This window comes from Hydra vulgaris, chromosome 15 (assembly GCF_038396675.1).
Source record: "Hydra vulgaris chromosome 15, alternate assembly HydraT2T_AEP".
Classification (NCBI taxonomy): Eukaryota; Metazoa; Cnidaria; class Hydrozoa; order Anthoathecata; family Hydridae; genus Hydra; species Hydra vulgaris.
In genome coordinates, this window is record NC_088934.1 from 20512419 (window position 1) to 20527500 (window position 15082).

Here is a 15082-nt window from a genome sequence, read left to right on the forward strand (position 1 = left end):
CAATTAAAGAAGTACATAATTGAACCACTCCTTATTATAACAGTGCCCTTAAACCTAATGGATAGTAAAGATCATAAACTTACCCGATGTGGTAAAAAACGGCACTTAACTACTCTATTGCATCTAGCAAGACAAAATTAAGTACAGATTATGTCAAAACTAAAAAAGATGAATTTAATTGAGGAAACTAATAAAATTAATAAAACTAATTAAAAAAATTAAAAACGACCAAGCAAGAGTGTATATATATATATATATAAATAAATAAATATATATATATCAGTCTTATCTCTTTAGCCAGTGCTTTTGCACTCAAGTTTTTTCATGCTCGCATAAACGCCCGCAAAAACTTTAGCAATATAATAAAATAAAAGCTTCTTTTTTTTTAAATTGCAAAAAAAAATTTTTTTCATTTGTCCAACTTTTACGAAATGTGGCCTTTTTTTACCAGTTTCTTATTCTTTTATCTAGTATTTATTCAAAGCATTCTTTTCACTTTTTATTTCAATTTAAATAGCAGAAAAAAATGAGTTTTTTAAATCGGGCAGGCTAACTTAAAAATGACCATCCTGCCAGCACTTTTTTGTGCGCTGGCATTTAATTTCAAATGGAGAAGACTGATATATATATATATATATATATATATATATATATATATATATATATATATATATATATATATATATATATATATATATATATACACACACACATACACACACACACACACACACATATATATTTTTAATTTTTTATATATATATATAATTTTTTTTTCATTTTAAGTTTTTTTTATTATTTGATAGACCCAACTAAGGGTTTGGTTATAGCAGGCAAAAAAGTTTTGCCTGCCCCAACTAAACCCTTAGTTGATGTAGCGGCACTCCCTTGTAGCAGCAGGTTATAAGATAGTCAATGTGCCAACAATCCCTTGTAGTAGCAGGCTATAAGATAGTTGATGTAGCAGCACTCCCTTGTAGCAGCAGGCTATAAGATAGGCAATGTAGTAACACTCCGCTATCAGATGTAGTAACTATTAAAAAAAAAATAAAAACATTCCCAAATCAGAGCCTTCCCAAATCAGAGCCAAACCATTATTTTAAAAGATAATAGAAAAACTCAGTTAAAAAAATGTAAAATTTTTTAAACGTTTTTTAATATGAAAAGAAAACTTTCAAAAAATAAATACAATTTTAGAGGAGCGCTTTTTATTTCAATTAAAAAAAAAAAAAATGGCATTAAAATAAGTAGTTTGTGTAACTTAAGTATCTGTAACTTTAACTTAAGTATCAGTAACTTTATTAATTTATTGGCAATTTAGATATCTAAACAACAACCATATAAAAATATAGGTTATACTTGAGTAGATATAGATAACAATGCTTAAATAGGTTGCTTTTAAGTATAACAATAGAACAACACAAAATAAAATTATTCTAAAAACAACATTATGGTAATAATGGTAATAAACATCATCTTAAGAATAAACAAATTTGCCTTTAAACAAAGTCAATATAAACAATTTCTCAAAAAATTCTAAGTAAAACTTAAAGTTTGATTTATTTAATTATTTTATTATTATCATAATGCAGGATAAAAATATTAAAATGTCATTAGTTGGAAAATTGGTAAATTAATAAAAAAAAAGGCCGATGCTGATACTGATTCCAATTGTGCCAAAAAAATTCTTTTGGATGTACAGATGAACAAAATAATTTTAGTCTTCTAAAATTCTCCAACTCAAATAATTTTGTGATTGAAATTTGAAATTGAAAAAAAAATTGGAAAAATTTAAAAGAATTTTAACGTTTAATAATTATAAATTTAACTCAGCAGTGTTCGTAATATCCAGTCCGTAATAACCAGCATAGCGAGAACCACTGCTGGAAGTTAAATGTATATCTAGCTACAGTATCTATATCAGACTTAGTTCAAGTGAGGAAGTTTTATTTAAATCTTAAATGTTTTGAATAGATTATTATATTTTGTTTCTTGAAAATAGTTTTAAAAGTAAAAATATATTATTGCAAATGTTAAACCAGTGTTTGCAAAAGTGATTAAAAATTAAATTATAAAAAAATACAATTAAAATTAATAAATCATTTTACTTTTGTTCAGAGAAATTTTTTCTAAAAAAATAATTTAAGCATATGGGCAATTCCAATTTTAACTTATGTCACATGTGCAACAACTTTATCAAATATTTGCCTATTTTAACTGTAAATTAAACTTTTATCTATTTTGTATGAAAGCTGTTAGTCTAAAGAATAAAATAATCTAAAAAGTTTTGAGTCTAGCCAAAAAAAAGGGCGAATTTATTACTGAAAATGCCACTTAACTTATGTTACGCAGAAAACACAGTAAAAAATTGTTCCAACTTTTAGGTCAGATTTCTGCAAATCAGTAAAGCAGGTTGTATTGGAAATTTTTACAAGATGTTGAGAATTTTATACCATTTAAACAAAATATTTATAAATTCATCAGAGGTGGCTAAGAAAAATACACTTGTTATTTTGATACTATATATTTAACATTACATCACTTATGTCACAGAGCAATTATTATCGTGGATTTTTTATATTCAGAGTTGGATTTTTTAGAGTTACATAAAAAAAAAATTCCAAAAGTATTGAACTCATTCATCAAAAGTAATTAACAAAGGCAATTTTAAAAAACTGGCGGCACTCTTCCTGAGTGATTTTTCATATATTTTATGAAAGTTATCAAATCGAAAACAGCTTTTTCGGCATGACCAAGAGCAATTTCAAAAAGTTACTTCAGTATGACAACTTTATTATTACTTATTTTTAATAAAAAAATATTTTAATTAGTCAAAAATTTTACTTATGCTTCTTATGTTTATGCTTATTGCCTTATTTTCATTAGGTTGAATTTCTAAAATGTAACCTAATAAATATAAGGCAATAAGCATAAGATTTAAATGTAAATCCTTGTAGAATTTACATTTAAATCTTTTAAAATAATTTTGACATAAAAACTGCTATCACAGTTTTGAGGGAAAGGGGTGCTTGTGATTTGTGATTGCTTGCGACATAAGAGAAGAGGTTAAAAATTAACAAATATAGGGTGACTTTATGGATGACAAACCATTTGATTAATAAAACAAAAATATTACCAAATACGAATTATGTAAAAACGTAATTGTTCATTTTGTATGCAACAAAAACCAGTAAGCGCATGTAGTTTTAACTTACATTACACAAATTTAAATTTTTTTTTGCAATAAGATTTTTTTGCGTTAATTTGAGCCCGGTATAATATTATATAATATATATATAATATTAGGGTGTCCCAAAAAGCATTTTTGAAAAATATATGCTGCCACCCCCTTAATGTGTTTTGTATGATAAAAAAACACTGGTTTTAAAACTTTTTTGAATAAAAAATATTTTTAGGGGTCCCTCAAGACCCTTAAAATACAACATGTTCCTAATATTATCAAAAAAAAATTATTCAAAACTGTTTCATGTTGGGTCTCAAATGAAGCAAAATCATATGAAAATTTCAGAAAAAGATAACAATATTATATAAAAATTTCTTAGATTATACAGCATAAAAAATGACACTTATTAACTCAAAAAAGAAAAAAGTGCATTTTTACCAATTTTTTTGACAATTTTTTTTTTTCAATAAGTTTTTTATAATACAATTATTATTTTTGAAATTTTATATATTTTCGCTTTATTTGAGACCTAACATAACACTTTTGAAGATTTTTGTTTTGATAACATTAGGAAATAGTTTTATGTTCAATAAATATAAATTATTTTATTCAAAAATTTTTCAAAACCAGTATTATTTTATCATATTGAACATATTTAGAGGGTGGCACCATAAATTTTTTTTAAATGTTGTTTTTTGGGACACCCTTGTATATATATATATATATATATATATATATATATATATATATATATATATATATATATATATATATATATATATATATATATATATATATATATATCACCTTCGGAATTACGAAAAATAAGGTCGGCAATAATTTACCAACCTCAATCTTTTTGAGTTCGGCATCAGGCTGGCAAAAATTATTTGATACAAAGGTCTAATCATAAAACATAGAAACGAGATCAGCAATTTTTCGCCGATCTCAAATACTTTCAGGTCGGCAGTTAGGTCAGCATTGCCGAATGCCGACCCTAATTCCGAGGGTTTATATATATATATATATATATATATATATATATATATATATATATATATATATATATATATATATATATATAGAGAGAGAGAGAGAGAGAGAGAGAGAGAGAGAGAGAGAGAGATACACAAATACCTTTTGGTTGTCATGGTGAATATCTTCACAGATGATTATTGAAAATACATTTTTGCGAATAAGAAACATAGCATGTTGATACAATGTTGAAAGAGGTTCACACACCAAAGAAACAGACATTGATTTCTTAAAAAAAAGTTAACATATACTTAATCTAATTGAAATATCTCATGAAAAACATTGAATTAAGATTAATTTATTCAAGAATCTCTATTCCAATACTAATTAAAGAAATGATAAAGTAACAATTATAAAAATTTATTTTTGAAAAATAAATAACTGTCAATAACAATAATTTTTAAAATTTTAAATCTAATATACTTATAACTATAAGTTTTAATAAATAAAATATATAAATTTTAGTATTAAATAGTTTGTATAAATAATGCCTTTAAACATGATACCTTTAAAACTGCTATGGTTGATGTATATAATATCTCTCTGACAGTTTCATCTTTGTAATTAATTATTAAATTAAACAATTTAACTGATTTTTTTTTCAAGTTTTTTTTTAAATAAGAAATACTGCAAAGGTTTACAACTTCTTCAATAAAACTTTTTTTTGCATGAAGAAACAATCCAGGTAAAATAAGGAACATAACTTCAAATAGTCTTTCATTGTAAATCTAATAAACCCCCCCAAAAAAAAAAAGTTTACTTTAATTTCTAAAAACAGCAAAAATAGAAATAATAATAATAACAATCAAAATGAGAAATTGAGATAATGAAAATGAGAAAATGAGAAAATGATGATAATAACAATAATAATAATAATAATAATATAATGATAATGATTTTTGTATTTTTTATATTCCAGGTTTCATATTCTTTCATTTTATACATTGAATAAAACTTTTATTTATAAGAGAATCGGTAATTGAACTATAGAACAGAGCAATTTGATATCCCTATAAAAAATATATATATATATATAAAAGAATATAGAAGAATTGTTACAAAGGTTGCAAACAAACCATTCAAAAGGAACACTTGAGTTAATCAAACCATATAAACATTTGACATAAACACTAGAAAACAAAGTGAACTAAACAATTTGTTTATGAACTAAAACGCGTCTAGCGTCTGAAAAACATATAAAAACGTGGGTTAGTGAATGTTAAGTAGAGGTGTAACGGATATGATATCCGGCCAGATTATCCGAACAAAATGCCGGATAATCCGGTATTTGGTATCCGGCCGGGTATATTATTTATCCGGCCGGATATGGCCGGATATGATATTTTGGTATTCCCACACTCCATGCGTGTCTACATACTTTATGGATGGCTCGTAACTCCAATTAACAAATTTTATGAAGCAACAAGTCTTATATTACATAAGAAAGAAAAAATACATACAGAAAATAACAAACAAAATTTCAACAAATAACTAATTTCAAATGAGTAAATGCAAATAAAAGAGTTAATCTATTTTCCTACCATTGTGATGAATAAATAAAAGCATTTCTCCTGTTTTAGGTAATATTCTAGATCTTTTTTTCTCATAGATGTTACCATATTCTGAGAACATTCTTTCTGAAAATACGGATGATGCTGGAGTGCATAGGTGTTTTAAAGCAATTTCTTTTAATAGAGGAAACCGTTCTTCTTGCGTCCAAGCCTTCAATGGACAGCATTTTCTGTCTACCAGTGGTTCAGAAATAAATTTTTTTATTTCTTTTCTAATCAAAATCTCATTCGATTTTTTTTCTACTTTTCCTTATTTGGAAGGTATCATTTTTTCAGATGTAGCATTTATAATCTCTTTAAAACACGATTCAGGTGGGTCTTCTTCTTTTTCAGTATTTACTGAAAACTTTAATTGTGGTGATTCATTTACATGAAAATCTACTTCTTCTGAACAAACTATTGTTTTTTCAAAGCATAAAACATCATTTATTAACCAATACTTAGCCTGTTTTTTGGTATCATCATCAAAAAAAGAAAACTTATATCTTGGATCTATTGATGTAGCCATAACATAGCATCTATTTTTCGTGATGTGCAAAGACTTTACATTGTTTGCTTTTGCAAAAAATTGATTTTTTAAAGAAGTTTTAAGTTGACCCTGAGTTTTTTGAATACTTAAATCAACTTGACATTTGGACATATATTTATTTAATGTGCATATATTTGGAATAACAGAGGACAAAGTTGTTATTTCTGAACTCATTTCCTGATTTAATTGGAAAAAAGGTTTTAGCAGTTTAATAATGCTTGATATAAGTGTCCATTCAAAAGTAGAAAAAGTCATTAAGTCAGAACGTTCTGCTAAGTATAGTTGAACTGGAATTTTTAATTTGCTTAATCTTTCAAGCATCAAATAATTGCTGCTCCATCTTGTTGGGACATCTTGAACAAGACAAAGATTGTCAAGATTTTGTTGTTGCTGAATTTTCTTAAAATTGCTACATGCTAGGGACGAATGATTGAAATGAGTTACAAGTCGACAACATTTTGCAAGGACATCAATTACAATATTTCCACTCATGATTGAATCTGAAACAACTAATTGAACAATAAAGTAAATGAATGGTACAATGGATTGATGGAATTTTGGCTAGATTACTCCCTTTAACCTAATTATATTGAAAGACGACATCTTCTTGTAAGAGATGGTGCTAGATATTGCTAGCACCATCTCTTACAAGAAGGTGTCGTCTTTCAACTTGAATTTTCCAGCTATCACACATACTTTCTAACTTTTCAGATATGTTTACTCCTGTATGGCTTTCAGAAAAATGAGAAGCATGTAATACCACATCAATTCTGTTAAAATCTTTATCAATTCAGTGGCCTGACAATGAAATAAATGATTCGTGAGATATCGGGCATGTCCATATATCTGAAGAAAAGCTTATGTGGTTTGCTTTTTTTAACTTAATAGAAATTTTATTATTTAATTCCATGTAAAGTTTAGGAGTTATTGTTTGGGAAAAATATATTCTACTTGGTAAGGAATATCTAGGTTCTAGATGATTTATTAAATTATTGAAACCTGTATCTTCAACTAAAGTAAACGGCTGGTTGTCTAAGGCCATCATTAACCCAATTTTACGATGAATAGCTTGGGATCTAGAATCATCAATGTTCCATACTTTTTTTGACTTTAAATACTCATCTATTGAAGTCTGCTTAGAAGTTTCACAAGCGATTTCCTCACTTTCTGTTGTACCAGTTGAGAAAACTGCCGGTGTGAGCTGAGCTGTTCTTTTCTGTTCACTTTTATTTCTCTCTTTACGATATTCTTTTGGATGATTTATTTTAATATGGTTATGCAGAGGTGTCCTACTAAAACACTTTTGCCCAGCCTCCTTAGTTCCACGTTTAATTGTTTTTTTACAGATATTACAGGTTGCATACGCATCACTTGCGTCATTTATTTTATATAATGACCAGATAAAGCTCCTCATTGTTAAATTTTCCTGAAATGTAAAACTATACGTATTCACAATTGATATTAAATATTTAACTAAAATAAACACATTTGATACCAAAATATTTGTTGATATAGAATCTATAATAATAAATGATAATTTCGATACAACGTTATTATCTATACTATAGATAATAACATTATATCGTATACACTATTCTTTTATTACAGAACAAATAAAACGTTAGTTTAAAAATAATGAATGAAAACTTCTTGCAAAACTCAATCTGAAGATAATAAAATGTAATAAAAATTTGTTGTTTCGAAAAATGATTTCAAAATATTCATTCAAAGAAACGTTTTAATTTCAAAATTCCAATTATGTAGAAGTATAAATTCCTCGAAATTCTTTTATGCATTTAAGAAATTCAGTGTAATATTTTTATTATTTTTGCAAATGTAGCAAAGTATGTATTTTATTCAAAGAAACATACTTTGCTACATTTGCATTTTTTTAAACAAGTTTTTTTCTTATCTGCAATGTATATATAATATATATACCTTTATATATTTTATATATATATGTATATATATATATATATTCATAATATGAAAGTATGTATATGACAGTTAAAAATATTAGAAATTTAGCTTAAAAAGTTTAGATAATAATAATTCAATGAAACAATTAAAGGGACATAATTTACGAAAGGCTAGATAAGACCCGCAACTGTAATAACATATATTAAAAAAGTTGGGTGCCCTACTGAGTCCCAATTTTAGAAGGCCGGGGAAAGCTGCACCCTTTAATCTGTCATTGAGTATGCCTATTGTCACTCTAAATGATATTGTATACAAAACAACTCACTAAAAATGAACCTTTTTACTCAATTCTATTCTGATTAGGCAAATAATGATATTCAATATCAGCATAATAGCGGCATATCCAGCCGGATATAAAAATAAATATCCGGCATATCCGTATCTGGCCGGATACACAAAAAACCATATCCGTTACACCTCTGATGTTAAGAGGGAGTTGTCGACAATCAGCCTAAAGAGAGTTACCAGTCACTACGGGATGAATAATCCTGGTTGTTGGAGACTAACAATTGTATTAATTATTGTGTAACAATTATATTTTATAATAATATAGCGAGAGTTCAGTTTAAAGTTTTATATTCCAATACATGTTACCATGAAGCATTATAAACCACGCAACAGTTGAATATGATTCAGTAATGTTATATATAAACAGTTGTGTAACATCTTACGGAACATCTTTGTAACAGTATATATAAAAGATATATATATACATACATATACAGTATATGTATATGTATGTATATATATATCTTTTATATATTATATATTTTTATATATTTTTAGTTCATAAACAAATTGTTTAGTTCACCTTGTTTTCTAGTGTTTATGCCAATGTTTATATGCTGAAATATAAATCCCAGATCCAAGCCGAAGTTTTCGAGCAGATGACTTCTAATTTTACTTTAATGTTTCTGTATTGCACCTTATCCAATATAGTATCAATAAATTGGAGTTTTCCGATACTCTTCCAAACCATTGAACCCCATATCATCACATAATTGAGAGTTCCTCTCACACATTTGTAGGCTTCTCCGGCTTTTCTCCAAACTTTTTGGGCTCCATCAGATGACTTTAACTTAAATTTCGATTCGTCGCCCCACAGAATCTTTTTCCAGAAACTTAACGGCGTGTTTTTGAACTTCTTAGCAAACTCCAATCTTCTTTTCATGTGTTTCTTACTCAAATATGGTTTATTACACACAAGTCGAAATATTTTTTTGAAAATTTTTATTACAGAAAAGCCGGAGAAGCCTAAAAATTAGGCTGTGTGAGAGAAACTCTCAATTATGGTGGCGGTAACGTGATGGTATGGGGTTCAATGGTTTGGAAGGGTATCGGAAAACTCCAATTTATTGATACTATATTGGATAAGGTGCAATACAGAAACATATTAAAGTAAAATTTGAAGTCGTCTGCTCGAAAACTTCGGCTTGGATCTGGGATTTATATTTCAGCAAGATAATAATCCCAAGCATAGTGCCACTAAAACCAAGAAGTGGTTTGCTGAAAATAATGTTGAGGTCTTGGAATGGTCCGCACAATACTGGACCTTAATCCCATTGAACATTTGTGGGAAATTTTAGACCTAAAAATTGGAGATCCGTCATTTTCCAAAAAAGATAACCTCAAAGTGGCAATTGTAGAAGCCTGGAAAAAGATTCAGCTAGAACAAACAAAATTTTTAGTCTAATCAATGCCTAGACGTCAAGAAGCTGTAATCCAAACAAAGGGAGGCCCAACTAAGTATTAAAATAGTTGTTTTGTTATATAATAATTAATTTTGAAACAAATAATGTGTTTCGTCGAATATTTTTTTGACAATAAAAAAACAACCTAAGTTCCTTTATTTTAAGGCTAAAAATTTTGTGATTCATATTTTACATTAAAATAAAGAAAATCTACTTAAAAACATGTTCTTTTATTTTTATTAATCTTGAGTTTACCAAAAAAATCTAAATTTACAAAAATACAGCACTAATTTTTTGAGACACTGTATACATATAATACATATATACACATATATGTAATATACACATATATTTATATTACATATATATGTATATACATGTATATATATATATATATATATATATATATATATATATATATATATATATATATATATATATATATACACACACATATATTTTTGTTTCAAACTTCGAATATAAATAACATTATGAAAAGGTTGGAGCAATTTTTTTCAATTATATATCTTTCCAGCTTTAATCTGTTTTGCAGATAAGGGTTAAGTATTTTTATTATGATAACACTAATTGAAGATGAGTGGTATTATCATGATAAAAATACTTAACCCTTTGAATATTATTATCCAATGTTTATAAGCTCCTCCTAACTAGAGAGCCTATATACTCAGAGAGCGGACATACGTGTGATCGTTTTTGATTGGATGTTCGATTTTGATGGCTTTTGACCCCATGTTTTTGCCAAAAAAAAACTAACTGCGAGTGAATTTGCTATTAAATTTTTGATAAATATTTGTAAAAGTTTATGAAAACTGATGTGAATGTAATAAAAATTCATGAAAAAGAATGTGCTTTAACTACTGATGTCATGTCAATAACTGAAAGTGGTAACTATGATACATATCAAGCTCATACTATGGAACTGTTAGATTACCTTAACATTATACTATAATAAGGTCATAATTTATGACCAAGCTAACCATACTTTAGTTTTTATGCTTAGAGGAATATCTACGAGATGAAAATAAACTGTAAAATATTATTATAGTGAAAGTTCTGTTTATAAAGGTGCAAATAACCAGTCAATGTGAAGATTTTTTAGCATAAGCTGCACTTAAAGTTATACTTTTTCCAGTTTAAATAAACATCCATGTGATTCAAGTTGTTTTATTGATTTTTTAGCAATGTACTTTATTTATTGAAGAATACAAGAACATCTCTCTCATGTAACAAGCCTTTCATAATTACAGCTGGAGTTCAAAAAATATATATACTTCTATCACTAGTCATAGATTAACATTCCTGCACATGTTGACATTCTAAATATGTTTACTTATAAGTTTAGCATCTTGATGAAAAACATTTTAACAAAACAAGAGTATCAAGAGTATTATATTGTAATGAACTATAATAAAAGTTGTGGATTGAAATTTATTGCAAATAAAAAAAGATGATTCTATACTCACAACTGCTTGATTTAACTGAATTATTAATAAATGGTTTACACTTATGGAATCACAAAACCTTACTATGGCTTTTAGTATAGAAAATCACTATATTTACAATAAAACAAAAGCATTTTTTCAATGAAATTATAGAGGTACTATTCGATTATGTGTATTGAGCCTATGTAGAAAACTAAGGTGGAAACTTATTCCATCTGGTGTTATTTTGTCAACAACCAAATATTCTTCTTGAAAAAAAAAACTTTTAATATGAAATTGCGATTTATTCTAAACTTCTAAAAAAATATTTATAACTGGTACGTTCACAAAACAAGTAATTCCTACAGCTTTTCAATACAAAAATGACTTGAAACTTATTTGTTTTGCTTAACTTTTAAAAACATTACATTATAAAAGTGCAGTTACTATACCGAATAATGACCATCGATTTTTATTGTGTTTTCTTGACTTAGTTAACAGTAAGGTCCACTAATCCACACAAAAAAGAGCACATTGTTTTACTCAAAGATTTGGATAAAACAACAAGTTTAATCTTGAGTAATACTGACCAAACTACTATTTTATAATGCATTTTAATGTAGTTTTTTAAATATATATGACTTCTAGAGTTGAAGTAAATTAAAGAACTTTCCTAATTTGCTTTAAATCACAATATTTTAAAAAATTGAGTAAATGCTGATTATACAAACAGCATAATGTGGGAAGTTTATTTTCTGCTAATAAAACAAACTTTGCATTTTTTTTTAGATAGAATTAATATTCAGATCATTTTTTGGCATAACTTTTTACCTAAAAGAATGGTAGTTCTATACTCTAAGAGAAAGTCAATTGATGAGCAAATTAAAACTGATACAAAAATTAAAAGTTCAGCTTTTATCCTAATTCTCATTAATTTTGATTAAAGCTTGAAAACAGGTTTAAAAAGTTCAGACCTGTAATATTTAGCCTTAAGGAATAAAAATGAAGTAAAAATATTATTTTGAACTTGGCAGCAAGATATGATAATACAAGCATTGGCTTTGAAAGAATAGATTCAACTAAAACTAATTAATAAAAAAAATTGTAAAACTTTTGTCAGGTCTAAACTTTTGTTAAGTAACTTATAAATTACAAGTAGTTTTTTGACGTTTTTTTTTAAAGAATTTATTTATTTGCCAAATAAATTTTTGTTTAATAAATAATTTTATTAAAAAACTGCTAAGAAAAACATAAAGTACTCAAATTTTCAAAACAAATTTTTCTTTAAAATATTGGGTTATACAATTGTTTTTACTTAAATTCATTTGTCACACGCTAATTTGGCATAAACATGGCTGCCATTTTCCGTATGTCCGCTCTCTGAGTATATAGGCTCTCTACTCCTAACCTTATCCATAATTAAACAGAAGTTTTTATAACAGAGTTTTCCTTTTCCTAAGTACGTTGCAGTCACCAGCCCTAATATCTCATCTGACATATGTAAATCAGGTTGTACTAGATTACATGTTACCAGTAGATGGGTGACCTGACTGAAACCTCAAAGAGCAAGTACTTATCTAAGTACAAAGTTGTTTCAAAATTTTAAACACTAGTTATTTGTATAGACCATTCCTTATAACTCCATTATAACTTCAATAAGGCAATATTTTGTGTTAATTATAATTATACTAACGGTAAATTTGTTGCTGAAATCATTTAGATCAATTGTTTTAGATGCCTTTGCTTCATCAGAGTTTATCAAAAAAGTAAATAAAACATTAAATTTACGCAAAATATGACTTCAAAGTAAAATCCAAAATTATAATTTTTTTTTTTTTAATTCTGAATCACTCCCAACAAGTTAGGGAATTACTTGAAAAATAGAATAGAGAGTCAAAAAACATGAAGATATAAGAGAGCTCTAAAGGTGAAGTGCCGAGAAAAAAACTAGACGAATAAAAGTTTTTAGAGCATGTAGGGGCAGATACAGTAAAAGAATGAGACTTTGCTGAATGACCAGTCGAGAGAAAATAAGTTTTGGTTAATGGAACTAGAGATGATAGCTCCTTTGACTAGCGACCATGATAGTATTTGGATAGATAGAGGGGTCCAACTACGCTTACAATGGATTTTTCAACCTTGTATAGAAGAAAAAGACCATTAGAAGAACAAGTCCAAGTATAACAACAGTATAACATAGAGGGGCTAATAAGCGATTTGTAGAGATAGAGAGTGGAATCAGCATGAAGAAAATGGCAAGCACAATAAAGAGAATCAACCTTTGCAGACGCTAATTTAGCAATCTATTGTATATAACTTTTTGATTGAGAGGTCAGTAGTGAATGATAATCCAAAAAGATGTTAAGAAGACTCAGTGAGAGGGTTGCCATTCATTAATATCGAAATGTTGTTAATATTAAAATAATTGTTTGCAGTAAATAACTGAGTTTTTTTGGAGTTAAAAATGACAAGCTACCACAAGTCCCAAGCTGTTACAGAAATGAGATCAGATTCAATATTGGCTGTCTGTTCTAAATGATCGAAAAGAGAAGACTTTTTGTCAAGACAGGAGTATGAAGTTACTTGTCAGCAAATAGAGCCACTTTAGATGTAAGATTGTCAAGAAGATCATTAAAGTAGAAAAGAAATAATACAGGACTTAGGATAGAACCTTTAGATACCCCAGAAATTACTTGAAACGAAGAAGAGGGTTGGTTTACAAGGATGACTTTAATAAAGCGGTTAGAAACAAAGGATTTGATAATTCTCAAAAATTTTCCCAGATATACCATATGAAGCAAGCTAATGGAGAAGACAAGCAGACAGGAAAATTCAGTCAAGCACTTGAGAAATGGCTTTAACATCAGAAGCTGGAGTGATTTTGATGTCTAACAAAAGGGTTAATCTGTTTAACTGAAATGGCATAAAGAGTATAACCATTATATTCAAAAGTTGAATAAGAAAAAAAGTTCTTTGTAAAGAACTTTTTTTCTAATTCAACTATTGAATCTAATAATTCTAATCTAGTAACTTGAATAGTTCTGCCTTATTCTTGGGTAATAAGATCAGATCCATGAATTAGTGATAGAATGTTCAACTTACCTTTATTGTCGGAGCGTAGCACCTTTTTACATTGATTTCTTGCAATAATAAAAAGGTATTCTCAAGAGAGTTGTTTTTTGTTTGTTTGAGAAAGATGAAAAAAATGATTAGAGTTAGAAGGTGAAAACCATGAAATATGTTGAAATGAGGCTAGACTTGGAACTGACAAGAGGGAATATAAACTTCCAAACTTGTCTGGAACCAGGTTATGTAGGAGAGACATTTATCAGTCTACATAGAAAATATAGTTACATAGAAAATGATGCCTTGGCCTAAAAATACAAATCCTAGTAGGTAGCAGGACATGGGGTAGGTAGGACTGGGTTACACGATACCAGTAGCAAGGTGATTGTGATGACCCTGAACCTGACCTGATCTGGAATAGTTAAAGAAAGCTAATTCCTCTAAGTAGTACTTTAAAACATTGAACATAATATTTGGGAAATGCATTAGAAAAAACCTTACATCTAACGGAATAATGGAAATTAAGTTGATTGTAAGTTTTATAATTGGAGTTACTAGTTGGTAATTAAACTAACACCGCACGA

At 27.6% G+C, this 15082-nt stretch overlaps 1 protein-coding gene across 3 annotated transcripts in view; it reads right to left on the reverse strand.

The window, feature by feature from the left end:
- LOC136072065 (rotatin-like) overlaps positions 1-15082 on the reverse strand; it is a 101755-nt gene that overhangs the window by 50839 nt on the left and 35834 nt on the right. For all 3 annotated transcript variants that reach the window (XM_065820179.1, XM_065820178.1, XM_065820177.1), the window contains 2 exons: positions 4726-4947; positions 4322-4447 (listed from right to left, as the gene is read on the reverse strand). In XM_065820179.1, coding sequence (XP_065676251.1) covers positions 4322-4447; positions 4726-4947 — 348 coding nt within the window. The remainder of the gene's footprint in view (positions 1-4321; positions 4448-4725; positions 4948-15082) is intronic.